The 16,873-nt window shown below is 45.0% G+C and overlaps 1 protein-coding gene across 2 annotated transcripts in view; it reads left to right on the forward strand.

The window, feature by feature from the left end:
• The first annotated feature begins 1,077 nt into the window (after window positions 1-1,077).
• The window catches only part of Upb1 (beta-ureidopropionase 1), a 33,995-nt gene continuing 18,199 nt past the window's right edge, over window positions 1,078-16,873 (forward strand). For both annotated transcript variants that reach the window (XM_042666270.1, XM_042666271.1), the window contains exons 1-3: window positions 1,078-1,246; window positions 10,087-10,258; window positions 13,674-13,761. In XM_042666270.1, coding sequence (XP_042522204.1) covers window positions 1,143-1,246; window positions 10,087-10,258; window positions 13,674-13,761 — 364 coding nt within the window. In that variant the 5' untranslated portion in view covers window positions 1,078-1,142. The remainder of the gene's footprint in view (window positions 1,247-10,086; window positions 10,259-13,673; window positions 13,762-16,873) is intronic.

Below are 16,873 nucleotides of genomic sequence, written 5' to 3' on the forward strand. Positions count from 1 at the left end.
GTGAATATGTCCTAAGCCATATCATCCTTTTGCTACAATTAATTTCCTTGGCTACCCTACAACCCTTATCTTACTTTTAAATACTGCTAGGTAGTCAACTGCATACCACTTTTACAGATAAAGCAGCAGAGGCCCAGGTGACTGATCACTTTCCTTGAGGTCGAAAGGTTTGCAAGAGGCTAAACAAAGATTTGTTTGGACAATGTGAAGAGAGGCTGGTCTTGCTATTCCATTAGTCAGAGGGTTACAAAGAGATCCCCTTTCTGGCTTCCCAGCAAGTGACATCCCCTGGATGCTCTCCCTCCTACTGGCTGTGAAATCTCCAAAGCTGCCGGCCCCTGACACCCGCCAAGTGCCTCCATGGGCGCACCCATTACAAAAAGCAGGGCTGAGGAGGACCCGGCGCGCAGCCTGCACCTGTACCCCGGAGCACCCCCATTCCAAGGAGCATGGGGCTGTAGCTTTGACCTGGGGCTGGAAGTCTTGTTGCCCAGGCTCTGGCCTCAGTGACCAGGACTCCAGGCTTGGCTTCAGGCAGATCGAAACTCTCATAACAGGTGCTTCTTCCTTCCCTAGAGACACTGGGCGGTCCTGGCGGGTGGGGCGGACCCACTTAGCTTCGGGCCCTTTGGGGCCTCGAGAACTACTCGCCTCCGGGACCAAAGCGCCCCAGGACGCCTCCACCACGAGACGATTTACCTTCACCCCGCGCCCGGGGCTCCGCCAGGCCACGCCCAGCCCCTCCCCGCTCAACCAGCCTCCAGGGCCCCGCCTCCAGCCGCCGGGCCAGGAAGGGTAACTGTTGGAAGAGGACAGTCCCCTCCGACCCGGTGGAGACCGAGCGAAGGTGGACCTGGCCGGCGGGCGCCTCAGGAGCCAGGGCTCTCCCTGGCCTGAGACCCGAGGGGGCGTGTCTGGCGCCTGGCAAAAGAGGCGCGAAGGGCAAGGGGGCGGCGGTCCCACCCTCGAGGCTCCGCAGCGCTGATTGGCTGCTCTCGACCGAGAGGTGTGTCACGTGGTGTCCGCGCTGGCCCTCTGGGCGCTCAAATAGACCGCAGGGAGCCACGCGTTACCGCTTCTTTCTGCTGGGCCCCAAAGGCAGGCATTTCGGATCAGACTCCAGAGCTTGTGGCTTTCAGCCAATGGCGGGATCCGAGTGGCAGTCGCTGGAACAGTGCTTGGAGGCTCACGTGCCGTCGGCAGACTTACGGGAAGTGAAGCGCATTCTGTATGGCAAGGAGACCAGGTGCGGGGCATGGAGGCTCAGTTGCGAGGTTCTGGGACCACCAAGTGTATGTTTGGGGGTCCAAGAAGAGACACTTAAGGTCTGAAGGCCTCTCAGCGAGGATGAAGCCCTGTCTATCTAGGCAGAATGTCTAGATGTGATCTTGTGGCCTTCATGGGTTACAGGATTCTGGGGTGAACCTTCTAATCATGTGCCCCCCCCAGTGTTGTCCCAAAATGGAGGGTAACGACGGGTAAGGGGGAGTTACTCTCTAGGGCTCTCTCCTGGCCACCTGGCTTCTCTTCTCCCCTTTGATCCCCTTTTCCCAGGTGAATTCTGTGTGTTTTGTCAGTTCAATACCTTTAACCAGGGCACGCCTCCTGCACCCAGCAGCTACTCTTGATTGCTGTACCTCACCTCTCTACAGTGACCATGCCTTGGAATTAGAGGCCTCTGAATATTATTGGCAAAGGAAACCTTTTCAGTTGTGTTGAGCCACAAAAATTAGTTACCATGTACAGTGCAAATGATTTTCTACTCATCAGCAACTGTGTGTGCATCACTAGGGCTTTCTGAGGGCAGTGACCTGCTGGACATTGGACTTTCAAAGCTCTTCCACTGTTATTTCTTTCAGTCCATCCTTCTTTGCCACAACCAAAAAGATGTCTTTAAAATGTAAATTACATCCTGTGGCTAGCTAGCTCACTTAAAACTCTCTAAGGGATTTCTTGGGCTATTGGAATAAAGTACAAACTCTGACTCTCAAATTAGAGACTGACTAAATTCCTTCTACTTCCCTGCCAATTTGTGGGCTCCGGGCCTTACTCCGTACAGCAAGACTGCTTGCTCCACGTGTAGTGGTTTTGCATCAGGAATTTGAGCAGCTCACTTCTAACTGGGGGGGGGGGGGGGGGGGGGGGCGGGGGTAATGATTGAGTGAAAAGTTCCCAGACACTGTGTGCAATTTAGTGCAGGGAGGCCAAATGCAAAAATGGCTTAGCAGATAGTGATTGGCATTTTTTTTTTCTTCACACCTAAGCAGGGGTTGGATGATTCTCAAGTCCATTCCCAGTATATCCATTCCTGCTCTATTTTCTACTGCACCTGTAAAGACTAGTCACTTAGGAAGGGTTTAATTTGAGGCTCTTGTCTTGGTAGGCTAGATTCTTTTTTTTTGTCTTGCACCAGTACTGGGACTTGAACTCAGAGCCTAGATGCTGTCTCTGTCCTCAAGGCTAGCACTCTTGAGTTGAGCTATACTTTTACTTCTGCCTTTTTGGTGGTTAATTGGAGATAAGAGTCTCATAGACTTTCCTGCCTGGGCTGGATTTGAACCTTGGTCCTCAGATCTCAGCCTCCTGGTTTAGGATTACAGGCATGGCAGCCAGCCTCAAGCTAGATTCTATTAAAGGGAATTAGCTTGCATTGTTGTTATTGTTGTTATTGGGCTTGAACTCTGGGCTTGGGCTCAAGGCGAGCACTTTACCACTGGAGCCACAGTGCCATTTTCAGTTTTCTGGTGGTTAATTGCAGATAAGAGTCTCCCAGGCACTCCTGCCCGGGCTGGCTTTGAACTGTGATCCTCAGATCTCAGCCTCCTGAGTAGCTAGGATTACAGGCCTGAGCTACTGGCACCCAGTGGAATTAGCTTGTTTTTAGTAGGCACGTTCTGGAGAAAATGATGGAATGAGTTAGTGGGTGTTAGAAGGAAGTAAAGTTGAAGGGTTTAGGAAAAGAGAAATATGTTTCCCAAAGAAATGACTGATAGCAGGCTGAGTAGGTAAAGGAATTTTATTAACATTTGGAGAATTATAGAGTGGAATGGGATGAAATTGTAGAGTGGGAGGTAAAATGCAGCCAACCTCTGTTGACCAGTGATTTCTTAGGCTTCATCCTCAGATCTGGCCCACAATAACTGAAGTTGCTCTTCTTTGTTCTTTTGTATTTACCACATAGCCCTTCCAGGTTTTGTCTTTCAAATTGTAAGCTTTGTACTTGCTCAGTCTTTGTGACTGGATGGGCTATCTTATGAGCAGGTTTCCTGCCTGAATAGAAAATTATTCTTAACTACTTTTAAAAATTTACTTCCCACTAAAACTCTGGTTCACACTTCAGTCAACTTTGGACTTGGCCACTTGGCAAAGGCCTGATAAGCCTAGAGTTCTCAGTCCTTTCTCTTAGCTTCTCAACTGTGCTCTACACAAAGACCACTTTCTCTTCAAGTTACTTGCCTTTCCCAATATAGAGAAAATGTTTACTAAGTGAATGAACTAAATGGGCTTTGCCTGTGCCAGACAGATAAAATCCCCAGGGATCAGACTTCCAATTTTAAGATAGCCAGAAGCAAGAAGCATTCACTGATCCAACAAAGATTTATTGATCACTATTTTTGTGTTGAGCACTATAGCTTTTTGATGGTGGTGGTTGTATTTTGTTTCTGGTGGTTGCTGAGGATCAAATCTAGAGTCCTATGCATGCTTGGCAAGCACTATACCACTGAGCTATAGCTTCAGCCTTCTATTTTCATCTCTTTTTTTTTTGCTGGTCCTGGGGCCTGAACTCAGGACCTGAACACTGTCCCTGAATTTTTTTGTTGTTCAAAACAAGTGTTCTACCATTTGAGCCATAGGGCCACTTCCAGCTTTTTCTGAGTAGTTTATTGGAGATAAGAATCTCATGGACTTTTCCTACGCTGGGTGGCTTTGAACAACAGTCTTCAGATCTCAGCCTCCTGAGTAGCTAGGATTTCAGGTATGAGCCACCAGTACCTGGCAGTGTTTTCATCTTTTGATGGTTGTATTACATCTTGATAGAAGGATAGAGGAAGGACCTAAAGAAATTCACTTGTTTGGGGAAGTCAAGAAAACTTTCCAGTGGCTGCTATTTTGAGCTGCATCTTGGAGACAGAGGGATTCATTTGCAGAGAGGAGGACTGGCTGTTGTAGATCCTGAGGGCTCTGTCTGCACGTAACGGAAGAAGCCTTTAAAAATATTCCTTAGTCCTGTCTATAGGACAATGAAGGATGAGAAGTGTAGAGGTGGGAGTCCTGAGGTCTCAGAGAGATGGTAAACAGGATGGGGAGGTGTCAGAGGTAGTGAGGATTATGTCTGGCTTTTGGCTTGGACTCACAGATAAGTTCAAGTGATGAGAACTAGTCTTGGAAGAATGATGGGTTTAGTTTTGGGTTAATTGAGTTTGGAGTGTGCTGTTTCATTCCTAGGGTTGTCACAATCACCACAAACTAGATAGTTTAAAACACTAAAAGTATAAGACCAAGGTATCTGTCTTCCTCCCAAACACTATGTATGTGGGTGTTGGGAGAATGCTTCCATTTCTTTTCTACTCTATGATGACTTTTGGCATTCCTGGCCTGTAGCAACCTATAGTCAACCAGCCTTGATTTTCTCCTATTAGCCTTGTGTATCTCCTCTGGGTGTGTCTTTGTCTTGTAGGAATCCTTACCCTTGGATTTAGGGCTTATCTGGCTAATCCAGATGACCTTAGCATTAGATTGTTACCTCTACAACTGTGAAAACATTTTTCTCTAAATAAGGCCATATTAAGTCCTAGCTATGTTTCTGCTAGCTGCAGGTATCTTTGTCACCTCTAGGTGAAATATCTTGAGGTTATTTGCTTTATGGAGATGAGGCTGGAGGCAGCCTAGTGCTAGAAATGGCTCCTGCAGGCTGGAGAAGAAGTGTGTATTTGTGGGAGAGGCCAGGAGGGAATGCTGGGGAATGGGCATATTAAAGGAGTCTCAGGACAGAAACTCTAGAAGTGATGAGGTAAGGCTCCAAGGCAGGACTGGAAAGAAATAAGTTGATACAGAGATGTCTGATAGGTGAGGAATCTCTGGCTTAAATGACAAAAAAGCAGGGGCAGTCCAAAGATGGGAAGTGGGGGCCAGAAAAGAGAGAAACGAGGAGAGAATTAGAGATGAGAGAGGAGCAAAGGGAAGTTTAGGTGGAAGAGAGAGAGACTGAAGTAGGAGAGAATGTGTGAAATAGTCTCTTCTTCTTCTTTTTTTTTTTGGTCCAGTCGTGGGGCCTGAACTCTGGGCCTGGGCGCTGTTCCTCAGCTCTTCAGCTCAAGGCTAGCGCTCTACCACTTGAGCTACAGCACCACTTCCGGCTTTTTTTTTCTGCTTATGTGGTGCTGAGGAATCGAACCCAGGGCCTCCTGCATGCAAGGCAAGCGCTCTACCACTGAGCCACCTTCCCAGCCCAGTCTCTTCTTTTTTAATAGGGAAAATCAATCAGCTTGTAATGGTGAATGTGTAAGTTTACATATGCTAAATATAGGGAAAGATACCTGAGCCACATAGACATATATCATTTAACAGTAGCAATACTTTCATCTTTAGGTGATTTTTTTTTGGTAGTTTGAACATAATAGTAAATACTAAGCATACTGACACAAACTTTCAGTTTAAATCAATGACTTAAAGTGGGTTTTTTGGATTGTTTTAATTTCACATGCTAGCCTAGTAATCTAGTGTTGAGCTATAAGCTGTCCCAGCTCTTTAACGTGCCCCTCCCTCCCACCAGTTGGAAGTTTGAAATCTGGTGCTTTCCCTTGCTGCCACTTTAACACCTAAGCCATGCCTCCATCCCAACTTCTTGCTGGTTATTTTGGAGATGGAGTCTTATAGACTTCTCTACCTGAGCTGGCTTTGAATCTGGATTTCAGCTTCTTTAGTATCTAGCATTACAAGCATGAGCCACCAGCATCTGGCTCAACATGTCCTCTTGATGCAGTCAGATCTAGTAAACATGGGAGGTTAGCGGTTAGAGGTTGCTACTGGCATAATATAGTAAACTGTTTTAAATTAACCTTTTTTTTTTTGCTGGTCCTGGGGGTTGAACTCAGGGCCTGGGCTCTGTCCCTGAGTGCCTCTGTGCTCAAGGTTAGTGCTCTACCACTTGAGCCACAGCACCACTTCCGGCTTTTTCTGAGTAGTTTATTGGAGATAGGAGTCTCATGGACCTTCCTGCCCCAGCTGGCTTTGAACCATTATCCTCAGATCTCAGCTCCCTTAGTAGCTAGAATTATAGCTATAAGCTACTGGCACCTGGCTACATTAACCTTTATTATTTGTAGAAAATATTTTCTATGGTAGAGGCATGGTTCAGTGGTAGAGTGCCTCTGGCTACCAAGCACAAGGCTGTGAGTTCAAACCTCAGGACCACTAAGAAAATACACTCTAAAAGAACATTTTAGAGATAGTAAACCTTGAGTTTCATTCCAGGTATCACCAAAAAAGTAAATAACTGGGTGCCAGTGGTTCATGCCTATAATCCTATGTAGTCAGGAAGCTAATAACTGAGTTTGTGGTTCAGAGCCAGCCAGAGAATGAAAGTCCATGAGAATCTTACCTCCAATTAAGCACCAAAAAAAGCTGGAAGTAGAGCTGTGGCTGTAGCAGTAGAGCACTAGCCTTGAGCAAAAAAGTTTAGCGGTGGCCCTGAGTATAAGCCCCAGACCTGGCACCAAAAAAAAGTATAGTACATATAGAAAATCAATAATACAGTTATTATTATCAAGTATTACATACTATGTATAATTTTATGTGCTAGACTTTTATCACTAGCACTACAGTAAGTTTGTGTATACCAAGATTCCCACAAACATGTAAGTAATGTGTTACATTATGATATGACAGCTGTGATGTCAATAGGTGACAAAAATTTCTCAGCTCCATTAAGGTGTCATTATATCCCATGGGACCACAGACATGCATGGGTTTCAGCCCTGAAAGAAATTTATGTGGTGTGTTACTGTCAAATGAAAAGGCAAGGTAAAGAGAAGAAAATGCAGAGAACCATGATATTTGAGACATCTGCCCTTGTATAGAAGTTTTGGAAGAATGCAACATTTTTGGAGTGTTATCACTGATTTGGGAACTAGGACTTATAGGGAAAAGAAAACCAATTTTTTAAATTTTATACCCTTTCTACTATTTCCTTCCCCCGCTCCCCACCACGACCATGTTCCATTTGTAACAAAACTCTAGTTTTATAATTTTAAATGATCGTGGGAAAGACTCAGAGGAAAGATGAAGTTCTTAAAGTGAGAGCTTTCTGAAGAAGCAGATGCTTAGGGTCCTTGGGCCTAAACTAGTGGAGGGACAGGATAGAGGGCCCAGGGGTGTGTGGCAGCAGAACCAGAAGTAACTTGCTTTTCTTCTTTTTTTTTTTTTTGGTTGGTCGTGGGGCTTGAACTCTGGGCTTGGGCGCTGTCCCTACACTCTTCAGCTCAAGGCGAGCGCTCTACCACTTGAGCCACAGTGCCACTCTTGCTATTCTTCTTAAAGCTGGAGATGAGGGCAGGAGGGATAGGATCCTCAGCAGAGTGAGAGACTGAAAGTCAACAGTAAGGACCAAAGAAGGCAGGCAGTGGGAGCCAAGAGGAAGAAGCTAACCAGTTCTGGGAAGGCCAGTTCATGGTTCAGAGATAGTGCCTGATAGCTCTGTCCAAGGCTCAAGGAACCTCTTCCAGTCCTCTTTTACGAGGCTACTAATCCTGATGGTGAGGGTCCACCCTCATAACCTGATCTTGTCCCTTGAGGGTGTTCACCATGTGACTGAGAGGTGGTGCAGTACATCACCACCACCTCTCATGCCAAGCCTTTGATGGACACAGTTTATTTATTAATCATGGTCTGTGTCCCTTGAGTGGTATAGGGCTCAAATTCTGTACCTAGCCATTGTCCCTTAACTTTTTTGCTCAGGGCTGTCATGCCATCACTTGGGTGTCAGCTCCACTTCTAGCATTTTGCTGATTAATTGTAGATAAGAGTCTCATGTGCTTTTTTTTTTTCCTGAGCTGGCTTCAAATCACCATCCTCGGATCTCAGCCTCCTCCGTAGTTAGGATTACAGGTGTAAGCCACAGGCACCGGGTGGGCAGGAAAATTATTTATAGGTGGTAATCTTGAAAATAGATCGAAGTGTTGAGGAAAGGTAGATTTTAAAGACAGCTGATCTAAAAGTACCTTAATCCAGGAGAATAAATGTAAAACAGTATACTATATTATGCCAGCAGCAACCTCTAGGAGAATAAATGTCTGCAAGATGCTAAGAATGAGTACAGTTTCAGACCTGGAAGGAATAGAGGCAGCAGTGGGCACAGGAAGGGTAGAAGGAAAGGCAATTATGGAACAATAGAGCTGATGGTAGTAGGACAGAATGATGGATGAAGAGAAATGTCTATAGAGTGGTGGTTACAATCTTGATCTCCCTGTCTTCATGGATTGAGAACACAGGACTCTCCCAGATGAATCCTGTTCCATGGGCCATCAGCCTGCTTTTTTCTCCCTGTGACTGCTCTGAGTCCCCTGGTTGTAGCTTCTGAAGAGAAAGCTGTATGACTCTGTCCACCACAAATGGCTTTCCCAAGGCTGTAACCCACAAGAAGAGTCTTCTACTTACTGGAAGGTGGGAGGACTGACAGTCCCAGCCAGGGAAGGAGAGGTGTGGGCACTGCTGCTATTTCTAACTGCCAGAGGGAAGGGAACCTTGACTATTTGAAAAGCAGGCTGCTTGTCAGGGGTGGAACCCAACTCGCAGCTGTCAGGGCTGTCACATGGAAAGCACTTGGCAGGGGGCGGCAACAGGGGGCTTGGACTGACAGGGCTGTGATTTTGAAAGAAATGTCTTTAAGAAAGCGATTTAAAGTAGGAGAGAAATATTATTATTAGATAATGGCTGTCAGGTTCTTTTTTGAGGTGTTCTCTGAGCATTTCATAATCCTCTCATCCTTAAATGGTAAGCCCTTCTTGGCTGGGGGCCATGAACTGTGCCTCTGGGGGTTTTACCCCAGCCCTGGCATGCAACAGGTGTCAGGAGGTATTTGCTGCCTGACCAATGGTCACTTGGGTGGAAGGTTTTCTAAATAAGCCTTTAGGTTTTGTTAATAAACTACAATGTTGGGTGAGTATTTGATCTTTGAATACTTGAGCCCATGGAGCCCAGCTAGGACCAGGTATGTACCAGACCCCTCAGCAGGAGCAGCAGAGGACGGGGCTCTGGGGATCACCCACCTGAGACTCAACTTCCTTAGAGTCCTTCCTGTAGGCCTTCCTCATAGTCAGTTCTTGGTCTCCATCAGGCCTGTCTCCTGAGCACCCTTATGCCCAGGATACTCCAGCCCCTAGGCTCCTCATGGACCTCCGAATCTTTTTTTTTTGGGGGGGGGGGTGGCCATGGGGATTGAACTCAGGGCCTGGGTACTATCCCTGAGCTCTTTTGCTCAAGTCTAGTGCTCTACTACTTCTGGTTTTCTGGTGGTTGATTGGAGATAAGAATCTCTTGGACTTTCATGCCTGGGCTGGCTTTGAAATACCATCCTCAGATCTCTGCCTCCTAAGTAGCTAGGATTATAGATTGAGCCAGTAATGATTTCAAAAATGAAATCATTTCTCTCCTTCTGTGTGTACTGCTAGGACTTTAATCCTTGCCCCAATGTCAGAAACTCCAAAACACTAATCTCTTGACTATTTACACTGCCTCCATTTGCAAAACCTAAGCATGCTGCCTCCTCACCTACTGTCAGGTAAAGTCCAGCTTTACTACAGTGTCCATTCATGGCTCAGTCTCCTTTGACTGAAACACTTTGGACTCTGGAACTAGTTTTCTTGCCAGAACATTCCCAGCTCTTCTTTACCTGATAAACAACCTGATGGGAGGAAGGGGTTATTTTACTTCATTTTATGTTTGTAATACTGGCGATAGAGCCCAGGCTCTTGTACATGCTAAAGCCTGTATTGGATCTGAGCTACGCCCCCATCCCTGGGGGGGCTTTGTAGTAAATGCAGCAGACATCATCCAAATCCACTTCCCTGTTGTTTCTTGCACTTATAGGAAGCTGAACCTGCCCAGAAGAGCTTTTGAAGCTGCTTCAGAAAGAGGCTTTGAACTGCAGGGATATGCCTTTGAGGCTGCTGAGGAGCAGCTGAGATGCCCCAGAATTGTGCGTGTGGGACTAGTTCAAAACAGAACTCCCCTCCCTGCATCCACCCCTGTGACAGAACAGGTACAGTCCTTCTTCCCTCCCTCTCTCCCTCCCTTCCTCCCTCTCTCCCTCCCTCCCTTCCTTCCTTCCTTCTTTTCTTCCTTCCTTTCTTTTTTGCTGGTAGTATTGCTTGAATTATGCCTCACTCTCTAGCTCAGCTCTCTTGCTTGCTCATGGCTGAAGCTCTTCTACTTGAGCTATGCTTCTTGTTCAACATTTTGTTGGTTACTCAGAGATATATTATTGCAGCCTTTTCTACCTGGGCCAGCTTTGAGCTGTGATCTCCGAGCTATCATGATCCTCCATGTATTAGCTTTGAACTGATACCTATAGTGGCTGGGACTACAGGTGTGTGTCACCATCACCCATCCTTAGGCTTTCTTTTGAACACATTTGAACACATTGCAGACCCTGGCTGGCAACTCACTGAGTCCACAGGACTATGAACCTCAAAATGTAGCTAAAATGCTTCTGCCGTATCCTCTCTGCTTCTTTCTAGTCTTGGTTTCCACTCTTCTTTATCTTCTGGTTCTTCCTTCTCATTCCTTTCCAAACCTTCCTATCCAGTTATTGGTCCAAAGTTCCATTTATCTACTGGGAGGTAGAGTCCTTTTGGCTGGTTCAAGCTCTCTCTATGAGAAGCTCTTTCTCAGTTCCCTGCCTGCCAACATACATTGGTCAGGATCATCTCATGTTTCTCTGTACAGAGCAGGTTTCACTGTACCCAGAAGTCTCTCTGCTGCCCACAGATCTGTGGCACAGATCTAGGCTTATGACCTAACAGGTCAATTTGATAGCCTTTTTTGTTTATTTTCATGTATTCATTTATTTATTTTTTGTACCAGTACCAGAACTTGAACTCTGGGCTTGGAGACTGTCATTTACCTTTTGGCTCACTACCACTTGAATCACAGCTTCACTTCTGGAATTTTTTTTCCAGTCATGGGGTTTGAACTCTGGGCCTGGGTGCTGTCCCTGAGCTCTTCAGCTCAAGGCTAGGGCTAAACCACTTGAGCCACTTCTGGTTCTCTAAGTGGTTAATTGGAGACAAGAGTTTCATAGACTTTCCTGCCTAGTCTGGCTTTGAACCCTGATCCTCAGATCTTAGCCACCAGAGTAGTTTGGATTAGAGAAGTGAGCTGCCAGTACCCAGTTCCTTTTTTACTGGTTTAAAGAAACATGTCCTGGATGGAGATGATTTTGTGTATGTCTTCACATCAGTTTTTCAACTGCTGAAATTCTGATAGCTTCTTTGGTTTTCTCTTGCATGGACCCTTGTCCATGGGTTTGATTCGAGTTTTCTTTTTTTTTTTTTTTTTTGGGTCCGGTCATGGGGCCTGAACTCTAGGCCTGGACGCTGTCCCTCAGCTCTTCAGCTCAAGGCTAGCGCTCTACCACTTGAGCCACAGTGCCACTTCCGGCTTTTTTCTTTTTGCTTATGTGGTGCTGAGGAATCGAACCCAGGGCCTCAGGCATGCAAAGCAAGCGCTTTTAACCACTGAGCCACCTTCCCAGCCCATGGGTTTGATTCGAAATACTCCTGTCCCAAATGTCTGATTCTCAGTTTAATCTCTGGACTTGTTGTTAGTGAACATACTATCTCATTCATTCCAGATTGTCAGGTTGGAAGGCCAGAGATGTTTTTGCTCCCACCGTACCTCGAAGTAGACTTTGAATACTGTCAATGTGGAATTAAGGTATTCACATGGCTGACAGCAAGCATAATTGGAGCTCTGTAGCGCGCGCACACACACACACACACACACACACACACACACACACACAGCCTCACAGGGGATGAGAATAAAAGCTCAGGCAAGAGTATATACTCTGGGCTTCCAGCTTGGTTCCTTTAGGCTTTCTTTGAACCAACATTCTGTTTTCCCAAGTGCCAGATATTTTGCCAAGGAGAGAGGTGACAAGGATATTTTCCTGACATACAGTGGCAGCACAATGGGAACAGCACTGCCACAGGGGCACAAAGGAGGCCGAGAGAGTCTGCAGAGGACTCACCAAGGGATGACACAAGACAGGGATTACCCATCCAGGTAGACCAGATAGCCAGAGAGAAGCACATTTCCTGGGCAGGGAACATACCAATACAAAAGGCCAGAAGATTTGCACAGTACGATGAAAGTGGCACAGCATGAGAAGCTCCAAACCTTGAATGCAGGATGAGGCAATGAAAACTGTTCTTGACTGAAGGAACAGCTGGCTTAAGGTGTATATGTATACAGACCCATTATTATTCATACCTCTTAGCAACCCTGAAAGAAAGGTAGTAGTTTTCTCCATTGCTGGGTGGGGAGACTAGGTCTATTTCTGTGGAAGCCCAGGACAATTGTACCTCTACTTATCTTGCAGATGAGAGAACCACACATTAGAAACCTCTCCACTTTCTCTCTTGTAACCGGGCTGGTAGAATTTATTGTTCTATTTGCATTGGGCTAAACTCTTTATTTTATTTATCTATTGGTGGTACAAGAGTTTGAACTCAGGGCTTTACATTTGTTAAGCACACACTTTATTACTTGAATAATGCTTTTAGCTATTTTCAAGTTAAGGTCTGTACTTTTGCTTGGATCCAGCTTCAGACCATGGTCCTCCACATACCACAGGTATGTGCCTCCATACCCAGCTTATTTATTGAGATGGAATTTTGCTAGCTTTTGCCTGGGCTGGCCACAAATCAGATCCTTCCAATCTCCACCTGCCAAGTATCTGAAATTACAGAAGTAAGCACCTTTACCAAGCCAGGGATGAATTTTTTTATTTTTTATTTTATTTTATTTTTTTTGTCGGTCGTGGGTTAAACTCTGGGCCTGGGCGCTGCCCCTCAGCTCTTCAGCTCAAGGCTAGTGCTCTATTACTTGAGCCACAGTGCCACTTCTGGTTTTCTGGTACTATATTGGAGATAAGAGTCTCATGGACTTTGCTCCCGAGGCTGGCTTTTATTCTCAGATCTCAGCTTCTGAGTAGCTAGGATTACAGGTGTGAGCCACCGGGGCCCAGCTAGTGATGAGTTCTTAAAAATGACTTCCTTACCAATAGAAATGAATGGATTCTAATCCCCCTCCTCCCCCTCCTCCTCCTCTTCCTCCTCCTCCTCCTCTTCTTCTTCTTCTTCTTCTTTTTTTTTTTTGGTGCAGGTCCTGGAACTTGATCTTAGGGCTTGGGTACTGTCCCTGAGCTTTTGTGCTCAAGGCTAGTGTTCTACCACTTGAGCCACAGCTTCACTTCTGGCTTCTGTGTGTAGGTATGTGTGGGTGTGTGTGTGCGCGTGTGTGTGTGTGTTTAATTGGAGATGAGTCTTATGTCTTTGCTGTTCCAGCTGGCTTTGAACCTCAGTCCTCATATCTCAAACCTCCTGAGTAGCTAGGATTATTGGCATGAGCCACCAGAGTCCAGCTAATCCTTACTCTTTAAAAATCACCAGGTCTCTGCCCTCCACAGACGAATTGAGGCCATTGTGGAGGTTGCTGCAATGTGCGGAGTCAACATCATTTGTTTCCAAGAAGCATGGAGTAAGTCTCTCTCTTCCAGTGCTTTCTCAGCATCTTTAAGCAATTGTGTCTTAGAATGTATGCTACCTGATTAAGAAAAACTCTACTCATCAACAGAAAGTCTATTTGTAAGTAACACCAGAAAACCTCTAATTCTGCCCTGGTTACCAGTAGTTTTTTCCTTTTCTCTTTCTTTCTTTCTTTCTTTTTTTCTTTCTTCCTTCCTTCCTTCCTTCCTTCCTTCCTTCCTTCCTTCCTTCCTTTCTCTCTCTCTCTCCCTTCTTCCCTCCCTCCCTCTCTCTCTCTTTCTCTTTCTTTTTTTCTTTCTTTCTTTCCTTCTCAGATTGGATATCAAATCCAGAACTTTATTCATTCCAAACTATGCTCCCTGTCCTCCTCCTTGATTGGTTTTCTTTTCTCTCTCTCTTTTGAGTTCCAAAGAATAATTACTTAATAAGAAAAAAGTCAGGAACTGATGGCCCATGCCTATAATCCTAGCTACTCAGGAGGCTGAGATCTGAGGATCACAGTTCAAAGCCAGCATGGACAGAAAATCCATGATACTCTTATCTCCAACAAAAAGCCAGAAGTGGAGTTGTTGCTCAATTGATAGAGTGCTGGCTTTAAGCAGAAAAGCTGAAGGACAGTGCCCAGGTGCAAACATAAATCAAAGGAAAAATAGGGGGCTGGGAAGGTGGCTGGGGGCTGGGAAGGTGGCTCAGTGGTAGAGCGCTTGTCTTGCATGCATGAGGCCCTGGGTCGATTCCTCAGCACCACATGTACAGAAAAAGCTGGAAGTGGCGCTGTGGGTCAAGTGGTAGAGCGCTGGCCTTGAGCTGAAGAGCTGAGGGACAGTACCCAGGCCCTGAGTTCAAATCCCACAACCGACCAAAAAAAAAAAAAAGGAAAAATAATACGTGTACACACAGTCTATCAATCTTGGCTTTTTTAATAACCTCCAGCTGGTCTCCTTGCCACCTCGACACTGGTCCCTCCTAAGCCTACTTTACCTTCTGATCTAGGCTAAGCCAGCCAGCCTCTCTCCCTAACATTCTCTGTTATACACTTCTGGTACCTTTATTATTTATTTATTTTTGCCAGTCCTTGGGCTTGAACTCAGGGCCTGGGCTCTGTCCCTACGCCTCTCTGTGCTCAAGGTTAGTGCTCTACCACTTGAGTCACAGTGCCACTTCCGGCTTTTTCTGTTTAGGTGGTACTGAGGAATCAAACCAGGGCTTCATGCATGCTAGGCAAACACTCTACAACTAAGCCACATTACCAGCCCATCTGGTACCTTTTTATATTTTTTTAATTTTTTTAAAATTATCTTTAAGTAGTTGTACAAAGAAGTTGCCATTTAACAAAGCAGTTTATGAATACAATGCATCTTGTCTTTTTTGGGGGGGGTGGGAGTGTATTGGGGTTGGAAGGTAGGGCCTCAAGCTTACTAGGTAAACCTTTCATCTGGGCCATACCTGTAGCCCTTTTCCCTTCAGTTTAACAGATAAGGTCTTGTGCTTTTGTACAGACTGGTCTCAGACTATGATTCTCCTACTTCTAGGTAGAAGAGCTGGGATTATAGGTGTGGACCTTATGCTCTATGTTAACTTTTTACTTCTTACAAAGTTAAACATGCTCATGATTTAGAGTCATAATAGGCCTACCGTTCTATTACCAAAAAATTGGCTGTTGAACTAGCAAATTCTTTTGAAATTTATTCATTTCTGTTGCTACGTCTCATTATTTTGTTGTCTCATCTCTGTATTTCCTACCACAGTAAACCCTTGGCCTCCTTGTGCCCCTCTAGATATGTGTATCCTTCCTGTTTATCTCCATTCTAGTTGCTGCTGAGTCCTTTTGTCCATGTTTATTTCTTTTCTTGAGTCCTTTTTTATTTTCCTTCCAGTTTGCCTTGTTTTCTACATACTTACCGAAAGTTGAACCCTTTCTACCAGTCTCTAAGGTCCTTTAACCTGTTTGGACTCATCAAGCAGTCTATCAGTTCCTTTGAAGGAATCTGCCAAACCTTCTGACTTACTGTCTGAATTAGTTGCCCTGTCTGCTGTCCACAGAGCTATCCTCTGGGGACCTCCCCTCACCATTCTCCTGTAGAGACCTCCTTCCTTCTTCCTTCTGGTTTTACTCCCTCATTTTAATGGAATGATTTCTTGAGAAAGAGCATGTCAGAGATATTGTTTTGAAGCCATGTGTATCCAAGGAATATATGTCATCTGTGCATTTGTGTGTGTGTGTACGTGTACATGTACGTGTGTGTCAGTATTGGGACTTGAATTCAGATCTGGGTGCTGTTGTTTAGCTTTGCCACTCAAGGCTAGAGCTCTACCACTTGAGCCATAGCTCTGCTGCCAGCTTTTTGGTGGTTAATTGGAGATAAGAGTCTCACCAGCTTTCTTGCCTGGGCTGACTTTAAACCTTGATCCTTAGATTTCAGCCTCCTGAGTAGACAGGATTACAGGCATGAGCCACTGGTGATCACTTACAATGTTTTGGTTTTTTTTTTTGATAGTTTGAGTACATATCAAATTCTAGGTTACCAACCCAATTTGGCATCAAATTATAGGTTAGAAATCATTATAGAAGTTTGGACACATTGCTCCATTCTAGCATTGAGTAAGTGTCATTGACTGACTCAAATCCATTTTTATTTGTCTACAATTTGTTTATTTTTCTCTAGAAGATTGTAGGATCTTGTTTGTTTTTTAGGCTAACTTAAAAAATTCCATTGCATATACCTTTTTCGAACCTTTAGGCACTTCGTAAATTATTTCAACTTAGACACTTGGGTCTATTAATCCACATTTTCTTGTATTGTTTCATTAGTTCTTTTCTCTGTCAAAAGGCAAAATTAATATTAGTTGAAGGTTGTTAGTTGGCTTTATTTGTGATTCTAGAATCGGAAAACATTTCATTTCATAAAATAGAATATGTCAGCAGGTCACTGGTAGCTCATGCTTTTTTCAAGCCCAATACCAGCAAAAATAAAATAAAATAGGTCTTTCAATGAACTGAGCAGGAGTTTGGTTTTATGAAGAAGAGAGGACTGGTTGTTTGAAAATTATTTTCTTTGTAAAGTAAATAATTGCTAGCCTTCTAGGGACCTGGACACAGAACA

This window comes from Dipodomys spectabilis, unplaced genomic scaffold (genome assembly GCF_019054845.1).
Source record: "Dipodomys spectabilis isolate Male_0828 unplaced genomic scaffold, ASM1905484v1 ptg000363l, whole genome shotgun sequence".
NCBI classification, from domain to species: Eukaryota; Metazoa; Chordata; class Mammalia; order Rodentia; family Heteromyidae; genus Dipodomys; species Dipodomys spectabilis.